The sequence below is a fragment of the Agelaius phoeniceus genome, chromosome 1, assembly GCF_051311805.1.
Source record: "Agelaius phoeniceus isolate bAgePho1 chromosome 1, bAgePho1.hap1, whole genome shotgun sequence".
NCBI classification, from domain to species: domain Eukaryota; kingdom Metazoa; phylum Chordata; class Aves; order Passeriformes; family Icteridae; genus Agelaius; species Agelaius phoeniceus.
This window is the reverse complement of record NC_135265.1, coordinates 133242954-133266466: the sequence shown is the minus strand read 5'-3', so window position 1 is coordinate 133266466 and position 23513 is coordinate 133242954. Positions and strand designations below refer to the sequence as shown.

Sequence of the window (23513 nt, the reverse complement as noted above, 5' to 3'; positions counted from 1 at the left end):
TATGAAATTCAAGGAACCAAGGCAGAACTGAGACTAGTTGTAATTATCTCTGAGTACTACTGCTGCCTAACTCATAGTGTCAAAACAGTTCTTGTGTATGAGACAGCTTTCTGGCAGACTTTGTCAGAATTGTGTAAGTGTAATGACAGCAGGACAATTATGAGAAATTTTGAGTAACAAAACTTGAGGGAAGTGATCATGTTCCAGCAGAGAAAAGGACTTAGGTCTGTCGACTTTTTTTTTTTATCTGTGAGCATACAAAGGAGGAGGGTTGTTCTTGCACCCTCTGTACCTCCCATACTTGCTACACTTCTTGATTTGCAAAGCTTGCTGAGCCAGTTTTCAGCCTGTGAGTGCCTTCAGGGTGGAGTGAATAAAGCTTGCATGACTATTCCTATTAGGTTTGCAGAAGACTCATCCTTTGCCTCGAGATTGGGTGTGCAGAAGCTATTAAATGGCAAATAGCACTTGCTTCCTCCCGTACTTGGTTTGCTCCATTCACTTCTGAACTGGATGTGTGAGGATAATTTCTTACTAGGAGTATCTGCCAGTGTTGTCAGTAGAAACTCAGGGGCACTCCAGAACAGCTTGTTTAATGTGCTGGATATTGTAGTACTGAAACTTGATTTGTTGGGGTTTTACTGTTTGGTTTGTTTTCATGTTTTTACCTGGGTGTCTTGGAAACAATAATATGGAGCACAATTATAACCAATAGTGCTTAACTCTGGCAATAAAATGCCCATAATTGGGTATTAGGTGAGAATCTTGGATATTGCTATTTGTATTTCCTGTAATGGTACTCAGGAACTGGCTAATATTATATTACATTACCTTTATGCAAAGCATTATGTAGAAAGATGTAATCTTCTGTCTAAAGGGACTTAAATAAGAAACAGAACAAAGGGCAAAGGATCGGTGCAGAGCACAATTGCAGTGCTGTTTCATGTCATCCCAGGTTAAGTTAGTGATTCAATGAGAAAGGAGTTAAGAGACAGTGAGAAGGAATAAATCTTGGAGGACACTGGCAGTGAATGAAACTGTGCTGCTACACCTGAGGAAATAATTTAAAATTTTCTTCCATGTTAGAGAGGCTACCCTAATATAGAATATACCTTTCCTTCCTCTTCCCTTTAACTTGCTGAGTGTTGCAAAAGGTGGTACCACAGCTGCACCCCAGGATTAAGTAGTTCCTTGTTTCCCATCCTTCCTTATTTGGGACTGTCTTTAGCTTGTTGCTTCAATTAAGAATATACATGTAGATGCTACTGCATATATTAGCTCTGGATGGCCATGTCTGATTTCTAACACTTCTTTAAATGTGAACTTTGGATTATCCCCTGTAATTGTCTTTCTCCAATTGCCCAGGAGAACCATCCCTTAAATATAAATGTACAGAAACATATAGCTGGTCTCCTATCCCTTCACAGAACAAGGAATAGGCTTTATAGACTATTTAATTTCTATTTTTTCCCAAGTACCATAATTTCTAGTGTCTCTGTCTATAGATGTCTACCTCTGTGTAGTCAATCTTGTTCATTAGAATACAGATTTTTACTTAACATGTTCTTTAAACATGCAGAAAATGATCAATTTTCTTCTCCAGTCTTGCCTAAAAGCTGTGCTTCTAACAAATCAGAGGTGAAGGTGTGAGGTTATGCCTGCCATAATGTTGATTACTTACTTCCTCCTCTCCACTGTGTTTATATTTCTCTAGAGTTTGGCACAACTGACTCCCTGTGTCTGACAACTGCTACCAGCTTTTGTTGGCACTAGAGCATTTTCAGGAACTGCTTCTCCTGTGGACTAGTGTTTTCAGAAAACAGTTTCACTGAAGAATATTATGGGGTTGGGTCCTTGTTTTTTTCCTTGTATGATGGCTTCTCTTCAAATTCCTGCCCCTCTCACATTGCTCATTCCCCTCTCTAAATGCTGATCACTTGTAGGGATCTTTGGCTCAGCACAAAGGAAATATTGAAATGCCTTTTCAGTTTTGACAGCACAGTCTCACAGCCAAGCACATGTGTATGCATGTCCCCTGCTGGAATAATTATTGAAACTCCTGCCCCATGTCTCTTGACTTTTGACAGAGGAAACACTTTTCCAAATTCTTCATAAAACCTGGTCAGGCAAGACTGGGGTTCCAACACCTGCACCATCAGCAGCTTCTGGTTGCCTCTGTGAACAGCAGAGGCTCTGCACAAGCCCAGTGTGGAGCTGTTAGGTGCTACAGGGGGAACAGTGTCAGGAAAGGGAGGAGGAGCACTACTCTGCTCTGATATACAAGGTGCCCAGAAACATCTGTGTGGTGCTGCTTAGGCACCTTCTCTGTCAGTCTGTGGGTTATTTTTCTTTCCAACCCCCCCCTTTCTGGGGACAGAGGAGGTAGTGAGCTTGAGCTTGTTTAAAGCTTAGGAAGAGAGACTGTGATTAAGAAATTTTTTGTTGTCATAAATAGTCGTAATCTCTTAAAGCACGCTTTGGAGTTGCTCAGGCTTTTTGGCTTGGTTTTTAAGAAAACTATTTGATGTTCCTTAGTACTTTACCTCAAAGAAGGTACTAGGAGGGGGAGGGTAAAGGCAATAACTAGGAAACTATTTATAGTCCAGCAGTTGGAGGGGAGGAATCACTGGTTTAAGTATTCTGGTTTTTAAACTAAGATAATTCACTAAAGCTTCAAGTGTTCTTCTAAGACTAAGCATCATCCTCTCACATTCCATACTCCAATGGACACTTAAAAACCAGCAAAGCTTCAAAATCAAGTTAGCCTGAAGTGTATTTTGTTGGCACAACAGCTTTCCCTTCCTTGCTGTGTAAGAGGAATGCGTTAATTCAGTTCAAGTTATTTTTCACTTGCAACAAGACAACTGTTAAACACTTTTTTAAAAATCTGTTTCTGTAGGATGTCTTGCTGTCATCCTATGAATAATAGGGAAGACCTTATCCCACAAAGAAATTTGTGCTGGCTCACCTGTTGATGAGATGATACAACAAAGCTGATATGGGGTGTTTGTTTCCAACAGAAACTGTTCTGTTCCCTGCACTTCATGTAGGCATCTGACAACTCAAATGTTGCTCAGCTCTAGGTAGAGAAAGCAGGTTTCCTCTTTAAATAGGAATGCTATCTTGGACCATGTAGCAACCTTTGGACATCATAATGAGGGCTCTGGAGCATTTGAAATGTGTTTAATGTAGTCTGGGGGGCATGTGGACAAGTAATTGGTGCCCTTGGCTGTTTTCAGTGTGTTGCATTATTGTACCTCCATGTCAGGATGGGTCTTGTTTAAGAAACTCTCATTTTTGTTCTGAAGTCTTGATGCAAACTGATAAAGGGAGTAAAAAGTGAAGCACTTATTCCCAGATTTCCTTATTTTTGTTCTGTTCTTGATTACATTTTTTACCCTTCAGTCCTCAAAGAAAAAGAGTGAAAAAGACCTTTTTAAAAATTTGCTTAATGAATAATGGAGTAGAATTGCAAATAATCTTGCAGTCCTGTAGCTTGGTGTTGGAGAGCAAATATAATGGAAAACAGGAGATACCATAGTAAACTGTTTACAGTTGTCTGAAAAAAAAATAGTCTTTCTAAGGCCTTCCTGGGACAGGGTGCTTCCTGCAGTCATTTCCAAAATCCTTTGGACTGAAGCTATGGGTTGTGGGGCTCTGTTTTACCTCTTGACAAAACACATGACTGGTGACTCTAACCAGATTGTCAAAATGCTTCTGTGCAACAGCACAAAACTTGGGTTATAACTTCTAGGCAAGGTTTAGACAAGGTGTCACTTATGAATTTTGTTGAAGTGGTGAGACACTTGCTCTGCTTTGGGATTTACCTGGTCAAAAAGTACATGGTATATCCTCCATTTCTGGAGCTTTTAGTTGATTGTTTGCTTCTTCTCCTGCCCCAAATCTTCCCCTGAAGATTAAAGAGGATGTTAATTAAAGAGCACAGGGCTCCAGTCTCTTCCACATGCATCAGTGTATCTGTCAAACATACATTTTAAATACATGTCCTTATTATGGGGTCTCCTGTCCCCAGACGCTTTCTCTAGTGACCTTGCACTCCCACAGGTGGCAGTAACTAGAGGCCAAGGCAGAACAGCTAATGTATCCCAGCAGGAAGATGGATTAAATCTTCCCGAGAAGCAACATACAAGGACAACATGGAAGTGTTGCTGTAGCAGGAAACCAATTAGAAATCTGTTTGGTGATGATTGACTTAACTCCAGCAAAAAGATTTAAATCTTGACAAGAGCAGTCCAGCATTTCCCTATGGAGCCTCTCAAGTTGAAGATATGGGGAATATTATTTTAACATTAATATCTGAACCATACAGTAAGTGATTATGATGAATGAGTTTTCTTTGTTCCTTCTTTGGTTTTGCTGCCTGTCCTGTACATTGACAAAATAAGAAATAACTTGTGCTCTGTTTCATAGATCACAGATTTTCAGATCCAGAAAGGGTGAACTACAAATTTGAAAGTGGGCCTTGGTAAGTACTTCCTCCCTCTTCTTGTTGCACATGTTTCAACCCCCACCACTTTTTTAAGGTTACTGTTTAGATCAGCTGTACTTCTCTCTTCCTAATTTGCTGATAGCTGTTACCATTATATTTATTTACCTTCCCACTGCTAGGGGAATTGATTAGATCCTTCAAGTGGGAAAGGGAACAGGCAATCTATGATCAGATGCAAACCTGTTTTCTTGTTAGGCTTCAGTGTTGCCTTTTAGCTGCGGAGAGTTCTGTGTTCTGCTAATAAGTGCTTATAATGGGTACTAAGTGTGTTGTGCTATTAACAAAGAATAAGCAGTGTTTCAGAAATAACCCTATTAGTTACTAGCTATTGCACTCTTCCTGCAATTTACTACACAGGTACTGCATATACAGAATTTTTTTAATAGGGAAGAAACACTTTCATAAAGATATCGTGCCAGGAGTACTGTGCTACCACTCAGTTGTTTAATCTATGGTGATTCTTATTCCCAAATATGTTTTAAACATAAAGCTTTATCTGCTTTTGTTGCCTGCTTTGTTGCTTGGGTAGTTGATTACGGGCTTTTTTTTTTTGTATAACTGCCTTTTTTCTGTGTGTAAATACAGATTTTTCTCAGTGGTTTTCTCAATGATTTCTCTGCAATATCACAAGATACTTGTGTTAAACTGACCTTATTTATACTCCCATCTTACACAAACACTTCCCTTTTTCAGATTAAGGATCTGTCATAACAGTAGATGATGCTTATACTTTTGAGTGAAAAGTAAGAAAAATGCAACATTGGTAGACAGTATCCAGAGAGATTAGCTCAGAGGCTATGTTCAGCCTTGTTATAAGCTTTTCCCTTTTCACTAACAAAATTCTGGGATGAAGTGGAAGGTTCACATTTTATTTGAGATAATGAGAAGTACAGAACTTGGAGGCAAAGGGGAACAGTTTGAGACAGACATCTACAGAAAGACCACCTGAGAAATTAAAATGTGAGTGAGAAACATGACCCACCAGGCATAACACAGCCCTTTTGTATGTGAGAGTCCTCTACTACTGAACAACACTTCATCTACTTAATCAATCACTTAAGCTCTTTCGTGCAAAAAAGCTGTTCCTGTGATAACCAGAAAGGCAGGCTTGGGTAGCTGTGAGGTTTTGTTGAACTTGACACTTTCAAGAAATAGGGGAACAAAAGGGACTGTAGTAATGACCAATTAAACCTGGCTTTCTGTGGCTAAGCTATTCCCATGCTAAGCAGCCAAGGTAGCCTTTAGCTATGTTAGTCTCTAATAGCACAGTGATGGCCCCTTGACTCTTCAGGCCAGAGTCCTCTGTGTGCTGTGTACAGCCCTGAACAGATTTGGTCTTGGCTTGTGACTGGTTCTAATACACTGTCACAGTAGAAATAATAAGCACTAATGTCTGTTATATCTAATTGTTCTGCTTCAATGTCTACCTAGCTAGATTGGAACTGCAGGTACTTGATTTTTATACCAGTAACCCTCTTCAGATAATGGAGAAGCGCAAATGATGTCAGGAAAGGGAAATTAACTGGGAATATGACTGAAGAGATGACAGCTCAAAGAGTAAATGTGGTAAAGCATGAAAGGCGAACTTGGAAAGGAGCAACTTAACAAAGCAAACTGTCCCTTGGAGAGACCTGTACAGTGGCTTTCAATTGTTGGTGGCACTTGGGCCTCACTGCCTTGGCATTGCTATCCAGCAGACATGGAGCAGGGACAGAAGCCTGTTCCTGGAGTATAAATGACAAGCAGACAGGTTGGTGTATGGCAGATGTCTCTGCATTACCACTTCTTTCTGTGCCTGCAGCAGCAAGATGGAACTTGTGGATGACAATGCTGTTATCCGAGCAAGAGGATTGCCATGGCAGTCATCTGACCAGGACATAGCAAGGTTCTTCAAAGGTCTAAATATTGCCAAGTGAGTAGTAAAGAATTTACTTGTACCTTTGTGGCTCTTCAGCTGCATAGGTCATGGAGTTTCATCTCTTGATTTAAATCTTGCAGAGGAGGTGCTGCGCTCTGTCTCAATGCCCAAGGTAGGAGGAATGGGGAGGCTCTTGTGAGGTTCGTGAACGAAGAGCACAGAGATCTAGCACTACAAAGGCACAAGCATCACATGGGGAACAGATACATAGAGGTGGGTGACATGGTGGGCTTTGAAATCCTCTTCTTGAAACGAATGCAAATTACACGCCAATCACGTGTTCCTTTTTTTTTCCTTTAGGTATACAAGGCAACAGGTGAAGACTTCCTTAAAATTGCAGGAGGTAATTTTGAGGGGATGAAAAGGGATGCTTTGTTCCATCAGCATCTCTAACTTTTGGCTGCAAAATGCTCCTGTTGAATGTGGCCCCTTTTCCTGTCTTTGAACAAGAAGTTGGCTGGTGTATTGATTATTATGTATTCTGCTAGCAGCAGTCCAAGATGATCCATGATCTGTCTGCCTCTCTTCCACATTCTTGCCATTTTCAAGCAGCCTGTCGATCAGGATTTGATTGGGCAAAGTGATCTTGTATATGAACTTAATTTGTTAGGTCGTCTTCATGATAGTGGGAATCTAAATGCTATTGATTGCTGAAAAAATGAAACCAGAGTAGTTTTTCAAAACAATGTAACTGCTGTTGCTGTGGAGCATGCATGTAAGAACAAACAGATATCACAATGTAAATACAAGGGATTTATGGAACTGATTTTCTTCAAATCAAATCTTTGCCTCAGATTTAATGGGGAGGATTTAGGGGAGATACTTATTTAAGGGGAATCTTGAAATATTTGCTGATAATTGAGAGGCTGCAAAATTTGCTCTTCAAGCTCTCTTAATCTCTTTTTCTTCCCCTTTGTCTGCAAGCAATCTACAAAATTTGAATTAAGAGCCAATGAGCTGTTTTATCTGCAATATTACTTTAAGTTCCTCTTTGCTTCCTGACTGAGATTTGGGCTGAGGTTTGTAAGTCACTAACTGGAGATCTGAGCTTAAGGCTTCAGAGTGGGAGATGCTGTTAAGCTGTCAACTCCATAGCTAACTGATAGGTTTGGAAGGAAAGACAAGGAAAGACATTGCACAGTGACATTCATGAAGAATGGTGTGTCTGGTACAACCAAACTCTGCAGAATAAGAGAGCTGTAAGTGAAAGGACTGTATTAAGATATGAATTTGGTTAGCAGCTACCTTTGAATAAGGTTGTGCTATTAGCATCACTGGTCTTTTGAAGGTACTGAAAGTAGAATTGTCAGACTTTGACAGTTCTGTTGATATAGGATGAAATCCCTGAGCTGTTTTCAACCTGCTCTTCCAGCTTTTTTTCCCAGGACAATGATCTGGGGACTTGGTTGCCATATATTATGGCTCCAGAGCATTCCAGAGGTATTCCACAGTTAGACAAGTGGAACAATAGCACAGGTCCCGCTCACACAAGAGATTGATGTTTATTAAAAGGAAAAATAGGAAGTATTTGCAACATTCAAAGCTCAAGGAAAGCAAAATCTGTCAATCTCCTCTAAATGATGGGGTAGCATGATTTTTATATACTAGACTGAAGTGCTTCTGTACTTTTTCTTGTTAAAGGTACTTCCAATGAGGTTGCACAGTTCTTGTCAAAAGAAAACCAAGTGATTGTCAGGATGCGAGGTCTTCCTTTCAATGTAACAACAGAAGAAGTGCTGACTTTCTTTGGCCAGCACTGCCCTGTAACAGGAGGAAAGGAGGGAGTCCTGTTTGTCACTTACCCTGACAGCAGGCCAACAGGAGATGCCTTTGTCTTGTTTGCTTGTGAGGAATATGCACAAAATGCACTGAAAAAGCACAAGGATTTGCTGGGGAAAAGGTACATTGAACTCTTCCGGAGCACTGCAGCAGAAGTTCAGCAGGTAGGTGCAAGCCTTTCAAACGTTGGCTTTTTGTAGTCCAAACTTCTATGCTGGCAGTAGAGGAAGCCAATCATCCTGGGCCTTGACTTGAAAACTTCTTTTACCTTTTCTCACTCTTGACTCGTACTGAAATGAGTATTGTCTGAATTTCTGTGGAGACTTTGCTCCCTTGAAATGTAAGATCTTATGGTATAGGGACGTTCTGAATCATATACAAACCTTTGGGATTTTGGCTTCCAATAGCTTTGTAAAATGTGGATGTGGGTCTTGTGCTTTACACTATATATTCTGAATTTGACTATGTCCAGTGATTATCTATTCAGGAGTGTTTAGCAACAAATCTTGAGCTAAAAGGTTTATCTTTAGTCAGTGACACAAAAAAGCAAAGCCTTTTGATATAGTGGTCCTCTCCAGTGTAATGTATCTGAAGAATTCTACAAATTGTCTTTAAGGGCAGATCTCTGCCATCTTCTGCAGATGCACAGTCTACCTGGCAGAGGGTGATAGGAGTTTCAAAATAATGAGTCTGCATTAACAGGGCTTGGTGGACCATTAATTGCAGCTAAGCTGTCAGGGAAAGGGAGGAGAGCTGAGTGGACTGTTAAAGGCTCCAAAAATATTTGCGGAGCTTCAGCAGAGGTAGATACCTTTTAGAGTCATGCCTAGAAGTTATCTGTGATGCAAATTGTAGCCATGTCATTGCATCCAAGAAATTATGTAGCTCTGTTCTCCCTAATATGTAGAGATTTCAGTGCTTTGTTTAAAAGATGACATTAGTGATTAGAAGGCAGAGCCACAGTGCTCACTTGTCATTGCATTTTTCTCAAGTACTTTCATATGGTTTTGTTTAGTAAAACCTTCTGATAGCTGTATAAATGCAAATAAATATTCATCTTGCTCAGAGAGAGTTCAGGAGTAGTTAGTATTCAGTAGTTAATATTCAGGATTGAATATTCAGGCAACTTTTCACCAGACAGGGTTTTTGCTGTTAAAATTATTAACAAGAAATCTCAAAGTGTAAGTGTCATGGGTACTGTGACTTGGTAATGCTCCTAATGTTTCTTGAATGGACTATGGCAGGTACAGTTAGAGATGTGTGGTAGTGAAATGTGCTTCTAGTTCCCAAACTCTCCTAAAGGTTTGCAGAGGAGATATTTTTGGGTAGAAGTGTCATCGTGACTCTGTAGATGGTAGAATGTTTTAGGATAGTTGCACAATAAAAATACTGTAGATATACAGGTTTCATGTTCTAAGATCTCTATTGAGACTTGCATTATCTGTTCAAGTAAATTTCCCAAAACAAAACTGTTTTTAAAGAAAAAAAAACCCAAATTTTTTTTTAAACAATAGCATGACTATTTATCATAGAATGACTATAGAAGTCTGATAGATTCTGAGCTTAAACCACAACACAGTGCTTAGAAATCAGATATTTTGCAGTTAATATTTCTATCTAGCTCATTGTATCTTAAAATACTGCCCAGAGTGAAAACAGGTGGCATTGGGGTTGTGTTTACTCCTTCTAGGTTGAAGAATGAGTAAGGAGGCTTCTGTAATCTGTTTTTGTTTTGCACAGGTGCTGAACAGGTACTCTTCCACACCTCTCATTCCTCTCCCAACACCTCCAATTCTTCCAGTATTACCTCAACAATTTGTGCCTCCCACTAACATCAGAGACTGCATACGTTTGCGTGGTCTTCCCTATGCTGCTACTATAGAGGACATTCTGGAGTTCCTGGGAGAGTTTTCTACAGATATTCGGACCCATGGAGTTCACATGGTTCTAAATCACCAGGTTGGTAGGCAACGTGTTTCTAGCCACTCTGCCAAATGCTTGTACGTGTGAATACAGTCCTGATGATTATATTCATAGGGAAGCACCTTTGGGACTAGCAGTAATTGTATTAATGTGCCTCCTGCTCTCCTCTTAAAGTGTGCTGGCAATAGATGACTTGAACCCTGCTGTGCAGACTGCTGCATTTGCTGTAGAGTAGTTTCTTTCACTGAGACCCATTTGCTGAAAGCTAAGCCAGTCTTGGAGGGGTTGGTGCTCCCAGAATAGCAGCCATGATCCTGAGCTGTGGGAGGCTTGAAGTGAAGAGTCTTGCTCAACAGCGTGCATGATTCCTCTCGTACCTGGTGAGAAGTGCCATCAAAACACAAGAGTGGGCAATGTTAGCTCTCAAAGGAGTGGTTTGTCCCTGCCTTGCTGAACAATGTGCCACAAGTATATTTGAGGACAAATGTGACTGCAGCCTTCTAGAGACAGGAATTCCCATGTCAAAAGTCAGAAGGTTTCCTGTGTTCTTGCTTTCTTTAAACAGTCACAGCTAAGCACCAAGATTAACAGCTCATTGATGTGTATAAAGTGTCACATCTTTGCCATTGTTTTATGGAAGCAATTTCTATGAAAACCTTTTAGACAAAGGATTGTGCATTCTTGTGATCTTTATCTTTCTATTCTTGTGACTTCAGGGGGAGGAATCCTTTAACTCCATGGAGATGCTCTGAGTGGTTCAATGGAACAAGCTGATAAAAAACTGTATAAAAATTACGGTTCTAAAATTGTTTTAGCTTAGGCTGAATGTCAACCAAAACTAAAAAATACTTCCTGGTCCCAAGTAGGACTTCTGTGTTTCAGAAGGGGATAGAGAAGGGACTGTAGTTATTTCAGTACTTGTCTATCTAAAGACATTCCTGTGTCTGTGGAAACTTGACCTAGACAAGGCTAAAAAAACTGTAATGAATGTGTAGTGCTGGGAGAGACTAAGAAAAGTGCAAATACTGAAGCACAAGTAATGCTTTACAGTAGTATCAGCCCTTGACAGCACTAATTAAAGAACCTGGATAAGGAAATAGGTGTATGCATATAACCCTAAGGGCTGTCTGCTACTCTTGCTCTGCCCAAAGCTGTCAGACTTTTTTTTTCTCCCCAAATACTGCTTTTGCCTGACTACTAGGTTTTTATCTTTCTCAAAGTTCCCAGGTTTCAATCCTCTAATCATAAACGACTGTGTAAAGGATGCTGACAATGTTGTTGTCCGCTCCAAAATGAGATGGCTTGTGTTAGAGCCAGCTTCAGATTTCTCTCTAGTTTTGGCTACTTCAAATCAGCAGCTGCATGTGGCTAAAATAACTCCTCCCAGTGGTGTATCCCACTCATTTACACATATAAAGATGGTTTTTTTCCTCTCTGCAAGCTCATACCAAATGTTAGGCTAGTTAGTACTCTACTAAAGCATCCCAGCCCATGTTGGTCTTCAGAAAATAAAATTTAAAACAAATTGTTTAGCAATGAGCACTTATTATAATGAATATTAAAAATCACAGGTAATAAATGGGAACTAGATCTTACAATTCTGCATTCATAGTAAATTTGCAAGAGCAGGTCTCAAAGCACCAAAGTACTACTGAATTACAGTCTCTCCCATAGGTGTCTTTTTTTTTTTTTTAGATATAGATGTAACAAGTTACAATGTAGCTTAATCAAAACAGGTGAATAAATACAATCAAGTTATCACAAGTGGGAAAAACTTTAGAGAGGAGAGCTTAAACATGCTGATGAGTGCTCAGGATGACTGGCTGTACTTGACTTTGGAGATGAATATATTTGACTGAAGAGACTTAGCACAAATTATTGCTGTTCTTCTCCCTCATGGAACCTACATTTCTTTTTTGTCTGCCTTGTTTGTAGGGGCGTCCATCAGGAGATGCTTTCATTCAGATGAAATCTGCAGATCGAGCCTTCCTGGCTGCACAGAAGTGTCATAAGAAGACTATGAAGGACAGATATGTTGAAGTCTTTCAATGTTCTGCTGAAGAGATGAACTTTGTATTAATGGGGGGCACTTTAAATCGAAATGGCTTGTCCCCGCCACCATGTAAGTTACCATGTAAGTTTTGCTTGGGTCTTGCACTTTGCTCTACACTGTGTGTGGGTAGGTATTGGAGCTGCTTTGCTGACTCTTGTCCTGGTTCTTGGGTAGCATTATGAGATGGGGGTGTTAAAATAAGGTCTTTTGTCTTCAATCATCACCAGCTTGCAATCATTATTTTATTTTTCCCTTTGGTTGTAAATTATTATGACTGAAGAACTACTTTTGCTTTTCCAGTGGCAAATTTTCCCTCCCCTCCTTGAAACTTTAATTGGTTGGGGTGAGTGATGATTCTGAAAAGTAATTTCTAAGCCCTACCTAGACCTTAAAGAACCTTTTTGTATTTTAACTGATCTGTACTTATATTTTTTTTGTCATGGTGAGCATGTCAAGTAAGAGACCTTCCCTTTTCAGTTCCAAAACTTAATTTGAGAAAGCATAGGTAATGCTCCCTTTTGAGACTTAATCATGTGTTTTGCCTTTTGAACTGCAACTGACTGAACTCTTCCTTTGCTTTTTGCTGTTCATATGAAATGGAGGTTGGCTTTGTGGGAGTGAAATACACATGGCTTCTGCCTCAGAGAATTGCAGAATTTGTATTTCCTTTTAAATTTTGATTCTCAGACCTACTAGGGTGAACACTGACTTCTATGCAAACTTTTGGGGGAAATACTTCAGGAGCTTAAGGGCTAACTTGCTAAGGCATCTGTTCCACATAAATCTGAGCCTATGGGAAAAATAATACTTTGTTTCCAAAATCATAAATGGGAAGGTAGTCAAGTCGTAGCTTTCTCTGTGTCTCTCTATGCAGGTGTATTTTTTTGGTTCTAGATCTTTTCAGAAAAGTCCTCTACATGCTAGTCAGAGCTGCCAATACAGCAGCCAACTTCCTTTGGGGTGTTTTTTTTGAGTGCAAGTAAACCTTCAGCTAATCCTTGGGAGAGTTTTTTTTCTTTCAACAAAAGTATCTTGAGTATGGGTCAGCAGTAGATAGTCCTGTATGTGAAGGCTGTTCCAGATGGGTTGCAACCTGACAGCTTCTCTGACAGGTTCTTGGGCAGAGTTACAAACTTTTGGAAACACACTGGTCAATGTTCCCATTTCCAATTACAAATGCCTGTGATGTATTCCTCAGATAAGGCCTTTTGGCCCTGTCATTCCACATTTTACAATACAGTGAGATGCTGGCTGTAACTCTGAATAGTAAAATTAAAGGCTTACTTTATCTAAAGCTTTATGTTCACTTACATGGAAATAGGGAGGAGAAGCATTAAGCAAAGGAGGAGGGTGAACTCTCATCAGTGAGAATTCATTTAGGGCCTGACATCTTGCTGAAACAGCACAAAGTACACTTTTGGTTTTTGGTTGTTTATTGTTTTTTTTTTCATTTAATGCTAACACTTCAAGCTGCAAAGCCATGCCTTTTCTCACTCTGCTGTTGATTAATTAAGGGATAAGCAGTACCAGGATGAAAGTCTTCTGTTTTGTTGAGTGTTAAACAGATCTTTGTCACAGAAACTTACTTCTTACTGTGCAGAAGTCTTGTAGCTCTTGAATGCAGACTTCATTAAAATATGAGCCTAGGAAAGCAAAACTGACCTATGTATCAGAAAGGTACCCTATTCCCAGAGCAAGAGGTGATTTTTTGGTGTATTTTTGACTTTTCTGTAGACTGGATGCTAAGTGTAACACTTTGTAGTCACACTTGCATTGGTGGCTCACATTTCTTTTCTGTGGTGAGCAAGGATGAGAAGGTTCCCGATGTACTGTGGAGTTGTGTGTGTATGTATTAGCTCTGGAATTTCAGAGGTCCTAATCTATTTTCCATTTGCTCCCTGCAGGCCTTTCACCCCCTGCCTACTCCTTTCCAGCTCCTGCTGCCGTTGTGCCAACAGAAGCTGCTCTGTATCAGCCATCCATGCTTCTGAACCCACGAACACTCCAGCCTTCCACAGCCTACTACCCTGCTGGGGCTCAGCTCTTCATGAACTACACAGCTTACTACCCCAGGTAAAGCAGAGGAGAACCCAAGCAGCAACAAAGAAGTCTTTTTTTTTTTTTTTAATTATTCCCAGCAAATGCACAAAACTCACAAAAGAACATTATCTGCTCTACTAAGGACTTGTGGTACCACAAACAGCTTGTTGGTATCTTGTTCAGGGAAACAATTTCAGGATAACTAGGGATTGTCTCCAAGTTTTTGGTTATTGCAGGTAGCAATGTTTGGGAGGCAGGGGGGCTGGTTAGTGTGTTTGTTTGTTTTAACCTAGGACACACATTTAAGTGGGGTATTTTTTATTATTTTTGTTTCACCTAACATTGCTCTCAAACTTACTAGTCACTAGTTTATTTTGTTATGCCCTCAGTGGGAATTGACATGTGCAGTACGCTTTCCCATGTCCATAAAGAAGCCCTTGGCCCCTCTTTAGAGTGGGTGGACTGGGGTCTGCCTTAGCAACTTCTGAAATACTGCCTCTTTGTGTTTGTAACAAAATAACTTTTGACCTTTATGATGGAAACTGTTTACTTCTATGACTACATATTGTACTGAATGCACATGTAAAGCATATAGAGGCATGTGTTCTTCCTGTCCTTGCAACATCAACACCTCTCACAAAGGGCTTTTGATTCTTTTGAATGTATTAGCTACCTGCTACAGAACAAAATCTCTGGATACCTGTTGCCCTCTGCAGTCATGAGGCCTTGGAAGGAGCCACGTCCCCTTTAAGCCATAAACCATTTCTCTGTTAGGAAATCTGCTCAACAACTCAAGTTTTTTTTATCTCTGCAGCAGGGACCAAATAGCTACTTAGGAAGCTGTTAAGCAATATGAGCACTTCAATACCTGTAAGATAACAAAAGTTTTCTTATTACTGTACCTATATGTCTGTGAAATGACTGATGTGGTTTTTTATTAAAATGTTTCTTTCACTAATGAGTTACTTTCTATAATGCCTTCAATATCTGTCTTATGGTTATGATATTACCAAACTCAGCCTTGTTAATGTAAGATTAAGAAAAAATAAAATTCCAAACTTGCACTGGCAATATAAAACAAGGTTCTCAATAACAGTTCTATATTTCATGAAAACATAGTAGCAGTAATAGTCTGTGGTTACTGACACACTTATTAAGATAAGAATAGACTAGTCACTGCAGGCTAAATATCAGGCCCTAGTGATTTCTCACTGAGGGAGTTCCCACATGAGTCTCATCACTGGCTGCTTAGGCTGGGCATGGATGTTGGTCACAGACCGATCAGTCCCAAGCCCCAAAATATCCTTTTTATAGTCTTGTCTAACTGGCAGTTGTGCACTGTTTTTAGGAAACCATTATTACATAACTTCTCTGCCAATTACAAATACTGCCCTTTTAAAGAAAATAAGGAAAATTTTCTGGACTCAAGTTGGCTTCTTTGTTGTGAGATTCAGTGTTTAGGTATTGCTTTTCTATCCAGAATGTTTGATCTACAGACAATTTGTATATACTCCAATAGATATAGATTCTTTGTAGAGGATGTTTTTGACTTGTTTTTTTCGGGTTGGTTTTGGTTTGGGTTTGTTTTTGTTTGTTTGTTTGTTTCTCTTTTTTGTTTTTTATTCTTCTTTAATACTTACTGCTTTTCAGGCATATTCCTGTGCTTGGTTCAGGGTGCACAAAATAATTGAGTCCATTTGAAGTAGCAATCAGAACTCTCCTAAATGTAGCTTTCTGGTTCTGAAGTTTAAGTCAAAAATTAAGTATGTGCAGCAGGAAAGAATGGGGTATCCTCTGTACTAAGTGTTCCATTTAAAAGCACATCCAGGAAAAGTAATATAGAGCTGGTAGGTAATGATCAGACAAGGTTCATAAATCTAACTGGTGAATATTTATAGAAATAAGGAAACTTCTTCTGCCAAAAGCTTCTACAACCTGTGTTTTACAAGGTCAAATTGCTTTATAATGGTCCAACTCCATTTTCTGCACAGAAATCAACTTAAATGGTAGAAAGGTAGAAGATATTTGTTTGGTTTTCAGTACCTATCAGATATCCTGAAACTCTCAGACTTGTCTTAATGCTCTTACAGCTTTAGTGATGAAACCACCAGTGGTGTAAAGAAATGGATGCCTTCTAAGCTATTAAAATAGCTTTAGTGAACTCCTAATGAAAAGGAGGGAGAGCAAGTTATTCAGGATCTGTGAGTCTTTGATATCACTGTTCAGTTTGTAATTATATCTGGCAACATGTTCTGACAGCAAATCAGTGGTCTTGCTCTCTGCCTAGTCCCAAGCTTTTAAGAAAGAAAGAACAATAGGATTCATGGGAAGGAGGAGGTTTTCTTTATCTAATCCTAGGTGTACTAGGTGCTGTAGGTACATTGGAAATAACTGCATTACTTGGCAACTGCTAACACATCCTGTAGAAACTATTACTGTATACAAACTTGAAAGCTATTGCTACAGGGTAAACAGTTTTAAAACAAAATTGAATCTTATTGTATTTATTAAGTTCTGATGCCATTTTTATCACTTTTAAGCAGTGCCTTCAAAGCCTCAAAAGTATCTGTCAAAATCCATACATGTAGTAATACATTTATGTTTCTTAAAAAGTAAAAAAGAATTTTAAATAGCATAGTGGAAAGAGGAGATTCTTAATTGTAGGATTCATAGCCAAAACATGATATGGAAACTGAAACTTGGTGTAGGTTCAAACAAACTGGTTAAATTCCATGGCAGGAAACTCATTGTGAGTTAGTGAATACACAGAAACCACACCTGGCTCAGGAAGTCCTTCAACTCAAAATAAGTGGAAAAGCATTCTTGTGTTCTGTCCCCTATGGTAAATTCTTGTGCTGTTGAGCCAAGGTGGGTAGGTAAATTTGTTTGTTCACACCTTTGTGGGACTTGTCTTGAGAGATACAGGTACTGCTCAAGAGTGTGGGTCTGTTCCAGTGTGTTTGTCTAATAGTGGCTAAGCTGGGGTTATCTCCCTGTTGGGCCAGTGTGTACAGTTCTCTCCATTGCAGTGGTTTGAGTTAAAAGGCCTTTTTATGTGATAAAGGTATGATTCTGACACTTGCTGCACAGGGAAATACAGGGTAATGTCTTAGTGTTCTCATGTCTGCTTATGCCCCTTCCTGCTCTGGATAAGGTATGGGTTTTCTCATTATACCTTGTAGGAGTACATACATTATAACCTTGTAGGAGTATATACATATGCAACATACATATAGCACTAATATTTATGTATGCATACATGCAGATGTATGTGTAAAAGTAAAATGAGCAATCTGAGCAATAATCAAGGTTAGAAAAAAGTCTCACTTGTTCTCTGTGATGAATCAGATTCTCTGTAATGATCATCATGGGAAACAAGTGAGTTTTTTCTAACCTTGGTTATTGCTCAGATTCCTGTTGAAGCACAATTAAGTTACAGGGAATTCAAAACTGGCAAACCTAGGAACAAGTGGGCGATACCATTCAGAGCTGCTGCCAGCAGCTTTGTTTACATATCTCTGTGTCTGGCTAACCAGCATCACTTGACAGAACTGGGTTAGGAAACAACCATATGTGTATTTAGCCTGGGAGTTCTGTCACAGATGGAGAACAGCAGCAGCCAGAAACAAAACCTCTTTTAGTTGTACTCACAGCATCACATCAACGCTCTGGACCACATCTCTTAAACTCTTTTGATTTTGTTTTTATTATTATTTTTATTCTAAGTATGTCACCTTTGATTGCATGAAATCACATCTGCAGTGATGGACTCACTGGATATAAAAGCTTATTGGTGGCTTTTAGTTGCTGTCCTATAAATGTAGTTCAAGTGTTTTAAATTAAATGTCTGAATTTGGGACTCTTCATTACCTGTCCTTGTTCTATTGAGCTGCTCTCCATCATGAATTTGTCAAAATAACCTTAACTCTTTAGTTCATGTCACAAATTTGTCACCAGAATGATTGTTTGGGGGGACACTTAATTACTCTTTCAAAATAAATGTAGCTTGCCAAGGATTAGAACAGCAGGGATGCCTAACTACTACCATATTTCATTGGAGGAGGAGTGCCTTAGCAGGGAAGACTAATTGTTGCATGCCTCCATAGGCTGTCATTATCCCTTCATTTGTAGGTTTTAATTAGTAAAACTGCCATGGTGGGTGAAAGCAGCAGAACAGTAATGCTCTGATCAACAGCTATCTGGATATCAGGACAGCAAAATTATTTAAATTAAACCAAACCAAACAAACCCCACCTTTCTTCAAGGCTGGTACATCTATTAAAATGTTCTGGCTGGTAGCAGTGTCCAAGTTTTTACTCAGCCCACCACACAAAATGCTGCCATGGAGACTGGTGGGGACTTCTGCCTTTTGTTTCCTTAATATACTCAATGACTTGATTTTCAGGTACCAGCTCTTACTGTCATCTTCTGACTGTTCCTGTGTTAACTAGTAAAACAACTGGATTTGTATGAGGGATTAATTGTTACAGCAGCATTGTGCAAGCTTGCTGCAGAGATCAGTATGAGTATAGTTTTTCCTTTTGTCTATTTACAACACAGTTCAGTGGTGGGAGAGAAGATCTGCCTGTTGTGCCTGAAGGCATGTATGTCATCCATGCAGGTGGCTTTTTAAAACACTTGCAATGATCTTGGGTTATTCATGGCACCAAGGTACATTGCTGGGTGCTTCACTTTACTCAGAGGCAGCCTTAACAGGGGTGTGTTGGAAGTTCCAGCACTACCCAGGGCAGACTATTGCAGTCTTCTGTGGCAGAGCTTCTGGATCCATTCCCCCTGCTTATTGCTGTCATGCTACCATGGCCTTATCCAGCTGGGAAGTTGATTTCAATAGGCAGAGGGGGCAGCAGGTTATCTGTGGGGAAGGTATCTGTATTGAAGGAGCTTTGTTCCAGGGATATAGATGGAAGGAGGGTTTTTTGAAGGAGGATATTTCCAAGGATAGAGCTGGGTTGATCTTGGAATAAGACTCCTTGGACCTGAAAGTTTTTTGATTTTTAATTTTAAAAAGTCTGCCTTGTTGAGTATACCATCCGTAATATTCCTCCATGATTATATAGTCACAGGGATCTAAATGTTTCTGTTTGATTAACAGGTGACCTAGTTTAGTGTTCCTACTTCCACTATTTGTCAAGTTATACAGCCTTTCTTTAAATGTGGATAAACATTCCAATCTTGGAACAGGCTGTGTAAATACTTTTGCTAGTAACACGTCTTGTTAGTTTTTGTGAACAAAGTAGCATGTTAAAACTTTCAACTTTGGTGATTATACCACAAAATTTACTATTTACTTTTGTATGAACCACTTCCAAAAAAGCTTTATACTGAAGCTGCATTTCCTCATGGGCTGCTTTCCAGTAGTGAACACTATAGACATAATGCTGTAAGCTTGTGTATATGTGCACATTATAATAATGCCCCATACCAGCCCAAGGAGTATTTGAAAATTCCTACCAGTTTCTGAAATGATCTGCTCTTCACTGAAGTCTGGGATCATCTGTCAAATTTTGAGTTTTTCTGAAGGCTACTTGGTAATGTGTGTCCTTTACGTTTTCTGCTCCTCCTGCTGGCTTCCATCAGAGGATCTCACTTTGAGGTGCTGCAGAGGTACTCTGGGTCTGCTGAGCTTCCTAGGCCTTGAAAAGAGGGGAAATAACTTAATCTTGAAACACTACTGGATGACTCTGACAAGTTCTTTTTCACTGCTAGTGCTTCTCTGAGTATTAGAGTAAGGGGTATAAAGTAAGACGAATTTGCAATCAGGACCTGCCTTACAGTCCTGAAATTAATAGAAGCTGCTAATCAGTAGCTTGATGAAAGGATATTGTCAGTATTTGTCACAAAGCAGACAATAGTTAATATACTTCACAAACAAAAAACTTTCAGGACTACAGAGGACTCTACAAAAAAGTCAAAGGAAAAATAGAGATAGAAAATCTGCAGGGAGAGAGCTGAAACCTCTAGATGGTGTCTATGCACATATTTGTTCCTATGTGCAAATAGTGCTGGGTATGTTTGTGGTTCTCTTGATGGACCTGCAAGATACTTGGCAGAGATCTGAAAAGCTGCTTGGTTATGTATGCTGACTGCTTGCAACTCACACCCACTTGTAATATAAACAGCTTCCTTCTGGATATTGGATCTGTTAACCAAATGTATAATGGAAAAACTTGTTAGCGAATCAGGAGAGACAGCGAACCTCAATGTTTCCACATAATATTTTAGTGATGAATATTTGGGATCCCTTGAGGTGTAAAAATGCTGCTTGAATGCCAATATCAACCTTTAGAACATGTGAGAACTTCTTGCATCCAAAACTGATTTCTGAAACTTAATTGCTTTATTTTGAGATTCTTTGGAGAATACAGCAATCTCAGAAATACTGATTGGAAAAAATCCAATCCGCCTGTTGATGAGATTCAAGAAGAGCGATCAGTTCATAAGGAAAAAAGGTTTGCATTGGGAAGTGCTTCATATCATATTTGATTTCAAGAACTAAATGGATATAAAATGAATTCAAGCTCTTGCACTGCATCATTATATAGTGATATACACCTACTAAGAACAACTGTAGAAATTCTATCTGACCTGATGTAAAACATGCAAGTATTTGTTCCTGAGGCTTGTTTGATTAGAGAATATAGGCTGGAATACTTGTCTTGTATGCCTGCCTAGACACTTTTCACTGTTTTCATGTGTCTTCTATTGACTTCTTTTCCATCTGGAGACATGACCACTCTAAGTCACTTGCTGCTGTTCCTCTGGGAGGTTGTCATCCCTCAGGCTGGTGAACATAGAATTGGCTGGGGACAGTTCATATGTTATCTTCTCTTAAGGAGTCAGAGCAGGTAGCACCCTAACCCTTTGCGAAAGGGTATGAAAGACTGGAAAAAGAATATCAAAGTTTCCAACACCTACAGATTGAATATTTTGGGCATAATAAAAGATTTTTCTTTATTACTCCAGAATAAATAGTATTATTGTGGCATTAATATTGCTTTCAAACAAGACAAGCCTGTCCCTTTGTGGCCCTAACCTTTAAAATCTGTCAGTTGCCATTGACCACAAAAGATGCTGTGTCTAAACAGTCTATGAACCATAAGTAAATGGAAGCAAATGCTGCCTTGCTGGCAGCTGTGAGGAGCTCCATCCCCAGATGAATTTGGCAGATACTGACCTAGAGCTTGCATCCAAACTGTGGATGGGCATATCTGCCATGTATTCATGTCCTTACTCTACAGCTACATTAAAAAAAAAAAAGGTTGGAGACAGCATGTGATGGCTGTAATTTCTAAAGCTGAATGGTGCACTGGTGGGGAAGACTTATTTTTGGCTTCATTAGTGTCGTAAGCTGACCCCTGGGTATTATGTTTGAGAATCTGAGTAGTACAAGTTGTATTGACTGTGGTAGTTTTTTTGGGATTTGTATGACTACTAATGTAACAGAAAAGGCATGCAGGAAATGATTAGTGAGAGGTGTTGTGATAAGTTTGTATCAAGATGGTTCTCTACAGCATCAAGTCTTACCTTCCAACAATAGGCTCAAAATTGACAAAAATGATTGCAAGTGTTCTCCTTGGCACCAGGCTATCTCTGCTATCTAGTGGAACCACCAGTGAAGATGTTGTCACAAAGGTACCCAGGAACACAGTTGTGGGGATAAACAAGTATCATAAGCAGTTCCTGTGGAAAAAGGAAAAACAGCTTTATTTCTAGGCATGGACAGCTGTTCCCTGTAGAAGCAGCAGTGTTAAACCTCAGTCAGTTTCATTCACTTCCTGAAACACCTTGAAGAGGTTTCTCTGCAGGGAGGCTATAAACATCTCTATACTATGTCCAGGAATGGCTTGGCTGCTGGATTTACTTGTTACCTGCTGTGATGAAACTCTTCCCTTCCATACTCTGCTGCATAAAGATGACTCAGGGTTTTGCAAATAATGAGAACTCAGTGAGGTCAAGACTGAAAACTAGTGAGGACATATGCTTGGGGGCAAATGTGCCTACTGGACTTGGAAGCTACAGAGGCACTCAAGAAGATGAGCTTCAATTTAAGGAGGTGCAATATAGGCTCAGACTCACTGTAGGACTCATGTGGAGGGTGGAGGACTCCACAAAGCATCTTAAGCCAGTAGCCTTTGGGCTAAACTTAGTCTTCATGAATACCAGCTTAGCTAAGGATTGAACCATCAATGTAAGGACACAAAGGGAAGACTGATAGAGCCCAGTCGAAATTTTTTCATGATATTTTCATAGTCTTGGGCTGGGAGCACAGAAGTGGAGGTCATCTGAGAGCTATCTCTCTGGTGTGGTTTGGAGAGGTTATTCTAGATCTAAGGAACAGCATTGAAATATCAATGGGCATGGTTAGGTGCTTGATGCCATGCTCAGGAGATAAAGGAAAATTATTGAGGTAGCTTTGAGCAAGTATGAGCTCTTGGAGGAGTGAGTTCTTAATTTTTTTTTACTTTCACAAAATTATTGAGTAAATAGGAGAAGCCAGGGACAGCCTTCAGCACACCTTTAGGGGTGAGTGGTCTATGCAAATCTATTTAGTAGTGAGCGTGTTAACTTTTCCTTCAGAGACTTTGGGCATGTGTGGCTGTGCAGGAGGTGTTTGTCCCTGGAGACACTCTCTTGAGGTCAGTCAGTTGGGGCTGCCAGAGTCTGGGGACAGTGGTCTTCAACAAGATCCTGTGTGTACAAACGTGTTGTTGTTAGGGAAAACTGATTACCCCAGTGTTGTTTCTGTTGTTGAATTGCTCTTAATGCCATGGTGGTGAGAGCATTATGAATGTCTAATTCTGCAGCCTGAGCTTTGGTAACTGCCCAGCACTTTAGGAAAGGTTAAGGTTGCACAGCCAGCTGCTGGCTCTCTTCTGCACTAGTTTGGCTTCTGATTGCTTCTATCTCAACTTGTGTTTGTAGTATGCAGCAGAGGATGGACTTGTACACACTAATGATGTGGCCAGGACAGTGTCCAAAGAATGGATTTACATTTAAAGGCCGCAGCAGTTAGACTTCCTTAGTGAAGGTAAGGATAACAAGCCCCAGGAGATAGGGTTTGTGGGTATCATAGTGTTTTATTCAGATAACCACCATACTCAACATAATTTGTCATTTGCTGCCCTGAGAAGGTGGCTACAATTTGCTGTGTCCAGAATGTCACACTGCAATACGTAAAAGCCATGAAAAAGCCTATGAAAGCCATAATTTAAAGGATTTTAACTACTCCAGTCATCTTAAGGGCTGCTGCTTTGTATATTTCCCAGGGC

The 23513-nt window shown here is 39.7% G+C and overlaps 1 protein-coding gene across 2 annotated transcripts in view; it reads left to right on the top strand.

Moving 5' to 3' along the window:
* Window positions 1-23257, top strand: part of ESRP1 (epithelial splicing regulatory protein 1) — a 30167-nt gene extending 6910 nt beyond the window's left edge. The window contains exons 5-14 of one of the 2 annotated variants that reach the window (XM_054638373.2): window positions 4231-4329; window positions 4432-4486; window positions 6312-6422; window positions 6509-6641; window positions 6729-6771; window positions 8070-8371; window positions 9948-10166; window positions 12066-12264; window positions 14088-14256; window positions 23167-23257. In XM_054638373.2, coding sequence (XP_054494348.2) covers window positions 4231-4329; window positions 4432-4486; window positions 6312-6422; window positions 6509-6641; window positions 6729-6771; window positions 8070-8371; window positions 9948-10166; window positions 12066-12264; window positions 14088-14256; window positions 23167-23257 — 1421 coding nt within the window. Of the gene's footprint in view, window positions 1-4230; window positions 4330-4431; window positions 4487-6311; window positions 6423-6508; window positions 6642-6728; window positions 6772-8069; window positions 8372-9947; window positions 10167-12065; window positions 12265-14087; window positions 14473-23166 lie in introns of those variants that run through there. The other variant, XM_077191450.1, reaches the window with a different exon arrangement.
* The last annotated feature ends 256 nt before the right edge of the window (window positions 23258-23513 follow it).